Below are 8,240 nucleotides of genomic sequence, written 5' to 3' on the forward strand. Positions count from 1 at the left end.
ATAAATATAAGTCTAAAGGGGTCATGTATCGCAACCAAATGTTACCTAGCCACTGCTCAACTGGATTCCGGTGAACAATGTCTGAGGCATGGATCCTTCAGCCTTGGTTGTGGTCAAGATTCATCGCCAGGGCCAAACTTCTGCAGTTTTACCATGAAGAAAGGGACAGGAAAACGGTCAATCGTCCCCAAAAAATGCCAGTATTGATACCAATACATAAGCACAAGGCCGTGTGAGACACTAAAAAATCCTATGAGGGTGACACGCAGAACAATGTCAGCAGCCAGAAGCTGGGTACGTAAGAAGGCGCAGAGGTGACGCGACTGCCTTCAAGTCTCAGTCCTTAACTGCAGGCTTGGGACTGATTCGTCGAAAGGTTTCCCAATGTGCCGACGGAAATAGCAAATAAATCGATCCCGAATTCACTGAGTGGCTAACGGTCATTGTTGATAGACGCCGACGAAGAATGGGAGACTCAGGAGTTTCAGCCTGGTGGGCTGCGTGACGTGGAAAACTTCATGATTGACCACCCTAGGTGGCGATGGTTCTCAATCTCTATATCAGGATCACTCACATATGACCGATTAATTTCTTTAAGCCAAAGGCAGCCAATTAGTACTTAATTTGCGGCTGCTTGGAGGTTCATTAAATCGCCAAAGGTCCTGGCATCCCTCTCCAACTCCCCCAAGCTAAAAGTGCTCGGAAACGTGGATAACATCTCCTGTACGAATACTACAATGAATAATTTAAGACTCACTCTGGATACTAGAAACACTAGACGGTGTCGGCTGCAAGGTTCAAATGAGCTTCGTCCGGAGGAAGGTCAAATGTTTCGTAAGCTGTTGAACGCAGGTTGAGCGCACGACGAGAACTACACCCCCTACACCGACTCGAATTGCGGTGGGCTGTTCGTAAGATCTTTCCTTCAGGGCCTTTAGATACGTCTGGAAGCAGCAATTTGCCATGTTATGCCCAAGATGGATAGAACCTGCGTTATTCGATGTTTGACCAGAAGTTCGTGACCCGACCGGAACCCTTCCACTGCTCAGCGAATGACTGAATAAGACTGACTAGGACAACAAGGCCGACAACAACGATAGGAACATTAAGGACGTCATGGATGTGATCGACAGGGGCGAGGGACGAAAAGTAGGGTCGCTACTAAGTCAAAAAGAACACCTCATTTTAACGCCGCATTTGTGATCGTGAAATGACTTTTGATTTTGTCTAGCCCATTTTAATTCTGGGGTACATCAACTTCTGCTTTTGTGATGTTCCCCAATCTGGCAATGCCCTCGAACATGCGTCGTCTTCGTTAAAAAAAAAGCCAAAGGTAGCAAGGTCTCTCTTTTCCATTTGTGCCTATCCCCGTGTCTACATCATCTTCTCATGGCATCACCACCTTAACCCTCGGCCTCGTAGGCGTGGGACTTGTGCTTGGGCTGGAAGGTGAAGTTGGGGTGAGCAGGTCCAAGGAACATTTCACTGTTACGGTCGTTAGCAGATATAAACATAGACCTCTCTTGGGACAACATACCTGATCTTGATCCAGTCGCGGTAATTCTTGCTGGCAAGAAGAGTCTCCAGATCGTTGCGTCCGTGGTACGCAGGCGGGCGGTCGTTGAGATCGGGAGGGAGGTGCTCCAGCAGACCGAGAGGAACGTAGCGGTGCGCGAAGGAGAGCCACTCGAGCAGGAAGCGGCGGGTGAATCCTATGCCCAGCTCATCCGTGCCCCAGGCCTCCATGCCGAATCTACAAAACTTCTCGACGTAGGCGAGACGCTCCGTGGCCGACTTGTCGAGGTACTGGCCCTTCTCGATCTCCTCAAACAGCCACGGCTTGACGAGGGCGCCGCGACCGATCATGATAGTATCGACCTTGGCCTTCTCGATGTGCTCATAGTACTCAATGTGGGAGTAGCAGTCACCGTTACCGAGGAAGAACATGCGGCCGTCCTTGGAGTTGGGAAGGGTGGATTCGTCAGGCTCCCGAGCCGTGTCGGTGAGCTTGTCCTTCTGCTCGTTATAATCCTTGATCATCACAGCACACTCGGCGATGTAGCTCCAATCGGCCTTTTTGGTGTAGCGCTGCTCGCGACTGCGGCCGTGGAGGGTGATAGCGGCGCAGCCGGGAGCACCTGCGCGTTCGCGGTTCTCGCGGGAGCCAAAGGCGAGCTTGCCGATGATGGAAGAGGCCGTCGGGCGGTTGGATTTGACGCCGGTGCGGAGCTTGACCGTGATGGGGATCTCTCCAGAGACCGTGTTCATGCCGCGGACCATGCGCTCGAGCTTGCCGTGGGACTCCAGAAGAGCAGAACCACCACCAGACTTGTAGATCATGTCAATAGGGCAGCCGCAGTTCAGATCAATGAGGCGCAGGTGAGGGACAAATCTGCTGAGGAGGTCGGCAGACTTGACGCAATGCCAGGCCTGGTTACCAGAGATCTGGGCACCGAACTTGAGATCGCGGGAGTTGTCGTAGCCCTTCACAATGCTGGAGCTCTCGGGGTTGACCTTGGGCGGGCTGATCTCGCTTTCGTGAGCCTTCATGAGGGCCCAGTCGTTCTTTACTCCTTGGACAAGGGGCATGCCCAGAGCCATCTCGGAGTAGGTCAGTTGAGCACCAAGATCGACACAGAGTCGACGGAAAGGAAGGTTGCCCTGGGTAGTCAGGGGAGCGAGTGCGGGTGTCTCCTTGCCGAAGTAAAGCCTGCGTTTCTCAGACGGCTTCAGGGGCGGCTCGACGTACTGCGCACGCAGGTCGTCATTGTTGCCAATCCTCTGATCCTTGCGGCGCTGGTGGAACTCATCGCCCAACCTCGTGTCCTTGTTCATCCAAGTGATGTACTTGTCCGTCTCGGTGAAGTCAATCCGCTTGCGGCTGAGGTCAATCTTGAGCTGGTTCTCGGTGTTGTTATAAACACCTGGCCTGAGATCTTCACGTCCAGCCTCAACGGGAGCATCGCCAGTAGTCTTCTTGGGTTCCTCCACCAGAACAAGTTCCTTGCGGCCGTCTTCGTGCTCGACTTCCTTCATGTGGCTCTTGACGAAACGGCACTTCCAGCCGGAAGGGCAGATGCCCCATTCCTCGAAGACAGGGCAATTGCCTTCGAAGGTGTCGAGATCCTCGCGGCGACCCTCCCCAAGGTACTTGCGCAGGTCGTGGACGAGGTTGCATCTGTCACCGAATCTGCACTCGCGCGGAGAGAACTCAGAGGTGTAGGCACGGCTGTTGCAGAGACGGAGGGCATCGTCAAAGTGGCCGAAACTACGCTCCTTGTTCTGACCCTTCTCACGCTTCTCGCGCTTCTTCTTCTTGTCGCGGTTGTCGCGAGCGTCTCCCTTCTGCTCGTTACCCTCACCACGGCCCTCAGCGGCGTCGTCATCATCAACGACCTCATCCTGATCTCTTGACTGGTTCTCCTTGTGGATCAGAAACCTGTCTTCGGGTTAATGGTACTCAGGACTCCGTTGATGGTAAAACTCACTCAGCCTTAATGGGAGCAGTGCCACGTGACCTGTCCCTGTCGTCGGTCTTCTTGTCGTCCGTCTTGCCGTCCGTCTTCTTCTCGGCAGGCGCATCGGTCATAGCGACATCACCATTGCTCACCTCCGCCGCCTTCTCACCGTTCTCCTTTGCGGCAATTGGCTCCACACGCTTCGTAGCCTCATCGACAGCGACACGCTCCTCACTCGGGGCCTGCGCCTCAGTCACGACGGCGGCAGATGCATCCTGGGTCCCGCCGACCTGCGCCGAGGAGTCGTCCACCTTAAGACGCTTCGAAGCGCGCTGGTCGGACTCGTCGTGGCTCTCCATTTTTGTGCTGCTTGAACCCTCCGCCGATTGACCTGTTGTAAGTTTTTTTGGTGATGGGTAAAAGTCGGAACGACGGCGGGACCAGTGGTATTTGGAGGCGAGGTCAGAAAAGGGAAGGTATCAAGCGGGTCGCGCAAAAAAAAGAGGTTGATGTCACTGGCCCGGTACCTAAGCTGCGGGCGGAAGGTGGGGCTGCCTACGTGCGGCTTGGAGGGGCACCTGCCTGCCGCGGGAAGAAGCTAGACGACAAAGACGACGACGACAGAAGCACAGGAGCCACGGCCCAGATACCACAGCCAAAAGGGGTACTCCCCCCAAAGATACCTTCCTGCCTAGGTCGAACATTGAAATAGGCATCTACGTAAAGTCTCAGCAGTTGCCTCACTTCCATCCCGCGTGTCTTATCACCAATCCCATAGATATCTAGACTGTTTCTTGACAATGGAGGTTCGTGTCACTCAGGATGCCCCTAGAGCCACTGTAGAGTTTATGCCGACGATTCACAAATTAGCCAAAATCTCACACAGGCGTGACGAGCGTGAATAGATGGAGGTGAAAGTCAGTCCCATATCCCTAACTATTTAATGATGATAGCCAGCTGGTCGATGCCCCTCATCGACCAAAATCCACAAAATGACCTGATTGTACACAGTATCGCTAGCTCGTGACTGTCCAAGACAACCTTGGTTGAGGTTGTCGCTTTGCAGACTTTGATCACAGCGGGCGCTACCTGCCCCCTTTTGTCTTATCGAAGAAATCCGTCCCGTCTCCAGCTGCCTCCCAATCTTGTCCAAGCCATGATGGGGCCTGAACCGACGAACGGCGCCTACAAGAGGTTGACCCTGCCAGGTATCCCAACCTGGCCATCCCTCGACTCGGCTTTTACGCCTCGGTAGGCGTCATTCGTCTCTCCGGACTCGGGTTGGCGTCTATTTCCTTCGGGGAGTTCCACCTGCCGAGGATGTTCGAGATGTCGCCGGAGCGGCACATGCCGCCGTAATATTTCTGGTTTGAGTCTTTGCCCGGTTGCCCGTTACTTTTGATTCAACATGATCCAACTTATGATGGAATAAACGCTGTCCTTCTCCCCTTCACGCTAGCTCATCAAACGCTTCGCGGCTCGACGTGCGCAGGCTGTAGAATAGTCAGCTTCTGTTGTACCAACTTGGATATTTCTCCAACATACCGGACTGTTGAGCATGCTCTGTCTCTTGTTCCTGCCCTTCTTGATGTGGCTCTTCAGCGCGCTGGAGTCAAGCGGCTTGAGCAGCTCGAAGCTGCAGAGCAACTCGTTAGAGACAGACATCACGGCGCCCCAGTTGTCGAATTCGCCGCAGTACTATTTCTGGCATTAGCATGTAGTCAAAGCTGATCTGAAGCCGGCAAACTTACGTTGGGAGCACTGAAAACTGTAACAAGGACCCTATCATTGAAGAATTCGTACCCGTCCTCAACCACCATATGAGCTCTGCAAATCAAGTCGAAATCGTGCGTTGCAAGGAAGTCAAGAATGACCTTTTTGCCGAAGCAGTAGCTGACACCTCGTTCGTTGGCCTCCCAGTCCTGCTCCATATCGGCCGGGTCGGACCACAAGAGATCGTTCAAGAGTCCGTAGTCGGGTACATCGGTGGGTCGAGCGATGTTGCGAATATCGTCCATGTGGCTCAGAGCAGGGGAAAGACCGCCGTGCACGCAGAAAATCTTGCCCGCAACAATGGCGGCGATTGGCAGCGTGTTGAAGCAGTCGATGAAGGTCTTCCAGATCTTGACGTTGCATCGACGCTTGCACTCATCGTAGAACCCGTAGACTCTGGTGACGTTGGCGCACTCGTGGTTGCCTCGAAGGAGAAAGAAGTTCTCAGGGAACTTCAGCTTGTAGCACAGAAGGAGGAGAATCGTCTCGAGGGATTGCTTGCCGCGGTCGACATAGTCGCCTAGGAAAAGGTAGTTGGACGAAGGAGGGAAGCCGCACATTTCGAACATGCGAATCAGATCCGTGTACTGGCCGTGAACATCGCCGACAATCTTGACCGGCGCGTCGAGTTCCAAAAGGGCAGGCTGGGAGAGGAAAACCTCGCGGGCGCGCTGGCAGATGGCAACGATCTCGGCGTTCTTGAGGCACACGCTCTTGGTAACCTTGCCGGCGTAACCTGCGTCGAGAAGTCGCTTGATAAAGTCGTCGAGATCAATGTCCTTGATGTCGCTCATGGCCACGCCGCCCTCGTGCCTATCGCCAGAGTTTGTCGACGAGGTTTTGGCAACAGGGGTGGCGGCACCGTCACCGCCCTTAGCCAAGATGGACTTGCCGGGCTGCTGCATGTGTGTGTTGAGGCTGCCTCCGGCACAAGGCGGTTGGTCAGATACATGGTCGACCTCGCCGGATGCCTGAGCAGCGCTCACGTCGTGATGCCCGCTCTTGATAGTGCTAGACTGGGTTGGAGACGGGGGCGGCTGGGAGTCGTCAAGCGGGGATTCGATGTCGCCTGATGGCGACGTGGGAGAAGTGGCGGAGTCATTGCGGCCTCGGGACTTACCCGAAGAAGCGTCGGCCTTTTCGTCAGCGGGAGAAGCAATCACAGAGTTCCTCGGGCTGTCAGTCTTGTTGCTGGAACCGGGGATTTTGGATCGCAAGGCCTTGAAGGAGCGGGATGAATCCTTGGTATCGGATCTGCCGAACGAAGGGTATGACTTGAGATCCTCGGCAGTGCGCTCACCGCCGGCACCCTTGCCAGAAGCATGGCCGCCTTCCTTGGATGGCTGGTTTCCCATGATGTAGCTGTGTTGGCCGCGATGGAGGGAACGGCGGTCGAAGCTGTTGTCGATCGGGTGCGAGCGTGGGCTGGCCTCGTCTTCGTCTGATGTATGGCTAGCCTGCTCGTCTCGCCGCTACACCCGTGGTCTGGCAGGGGGCTCGGAATGGAATGAAAGGCGATGCTGCGTTGCAATGACAGTCTTAGGGAGGATGGAATAAACGACCGAGGATGGACAGGAAGCGGATGCGGGAGGGAGAGCGGCGTCCACTTGAATTGTCCGTTTTGGGCGCGTTAAGGCGACGGCCTTTGATCGATTGCTGAGGATGTGTCGGTTGGTCTGTAAGCGAAGAAGCGGGCGGGTGACGTCGACGCGGCTCGCGGCGGGCGGGAGTTTTCCGGGGATAAGCGAGAGGAGATGGGTACGAAACGGCGGCGAGGATGTAATGAAGCTATTGAGGTATTCGTCAAGGACTGTGGTGCAAAGAATTCAAGAGTCAGCCTCGTTCGGATCGCATGGACGGGAGATAAGGCGAAAGGGCCGAGTTGCCGTTGGTGAGGAGGGATGAATGCAGCGGGCGGCGGGTGCTTAGGCGAAAGGCACGGGATAAGCCAGTGGAGTTTAGGTTCGGATTCGTACCTCGATGGAAAGGAGACTATCTCGTAAGTCGATACCTTTGCGGGTCAGGTAGGATGCAGGTTGCGGATGCAGACGCAAGTTCAATGGAATGCGGGGGGACGACGAATGGAGAGGAGGTGACGTGAGGCAGGCAAGCGAGCAGAGTAAAGCAGAGCAGAGCAGAGGGCTGCGGAGAATATTGACCGGCGGAGAGCGAGTTGGTGGTCGGTGGTTGGCAGTCGTGCGGCGGTGTATGTGCTGCGAAAAGGCAATTCAGACGGGGGAAAGTAGAGTTGGTCGAGGCGCTGAGGATTGGATATGGGGTTTGGGATAAAGGTCGACCCGACGTGTGTGTGTGGTGCGTAGGTCCCGGTGCAGTACTGTAGGTCCAGAGCGTGGGTGAGGTGTAAGGTAGGTAGGTATCCGTACGCAAAGTAGGTAGGTGCGTGGCGGAAGATGGTGGTGAGAAAGTTAAGTTGGCCGATCAGATTCTGCAAAGAGGAAGTGCAGTCAATCCCCCGACCCAAATTCAACCCAATGGAATTCATTCAACCCACCTCAGGCAGGCGAGAGCGGTCGGCCGGTGTAGTGTCCCAAGGTGGTGGTTGGCGGCGGCTGCACTGGCTCTCTCTGGCCTGGGCTACGGATACACGCTACCTGTCTACCTACATGCCTACGTATGTACAGACCTACCTTACACGCTCCAGTGTCACTGGCCTGCCTTGGCTTCCCGTCGCCAAGGATCCAAAGATGGAGTTGGAGCACCTGGGTCTTGGGTCGTGGTCCCAAGGTCTCAAGGTCTCAAGGAGGAGCCGTGCTGCGACTGTCTCGCTATTTTCCTGTCGCTGTTTTCCCTGTTGACGCCGCCTGAAACCCGTCCTGGTCCACTGTCCTGGGCTGACCTGACCAGGCTTGTTGTTTTCGGTGCGCGCTTGGGAGTTGGCTTGTCTTGTCTTGTCTTGTGTCTGGTGTGCTATGTAATTATCGTCTGCCCTGGTCGTCTTGGGCTCTTGCTTCCTCGTCGTTGAGCCGGCGACACTGTCTTGGCTGGCTG

The 8,240-nt window shown here is 55.1% G+C and overlaps 2 protein-coding genes across 2 annotated transcripts; both read right to left on the reverse strand.

Moving 5' to 3' along the window:
* Window positions 1–1,403: 1,403 nt before the first annotated feature.
* CGCA056_v009845 (tRNA-dihydrouridine(47) synthase) lies at window positions 1,404–3,817 on the reverse strand (the record flags this gene model as incomplete). Its single annotated transcript, XM_037325092.1, has 3 exons — window positions 1,404–1,485; window positions 1,538–3,439; window positions 3,489–3,817. 3 exons carry the CDS (start codon window positions 3,815–3,817, stop codon window positions 1,404–1,406), a joined length of 2,313 nt encoding a protein of 770 aa, XP_037176926.1.
* Window positions 3,818–4,921: 1,104 nt separating this feature from the next.
* Window positions 4,922–6,586, reverse strand: pzh1 (Serine/threonine-protein phosphatase PP-Z; the record flags this gene model as incomplete). The annotated part of the gene is made up of 3 exons (XM_037325093.1): window positions 4,922–4,951; window positions 5,004–5,156; window positions 5,210–6,586. 3 exons carry the CDS (start codon window positions 6,584–6,586, stop codon window positions 4,922–4,924), a joined length of 1,560 nt encoding a protein of 519 aa, XP_037177062.1.
* Window positions 6,587–8,240: the final 1,654 nt, after the last annotated feature.

The sequence above is a fragment of the Colletotrichum aenigma genome, assembly GCF_013390185.1.
Source record: "Colletotrichum aenigma strain Cg56 chromosome Unknown KSG_Cg56_contig06, whole genome shotgun sequence".
NCBI lineage: Eukaryota > Fungi > Ascomycota > Sordariomycetes > Glomerellales > Glomerellaceae > Colletotrichum > Colletotrichum aenigma.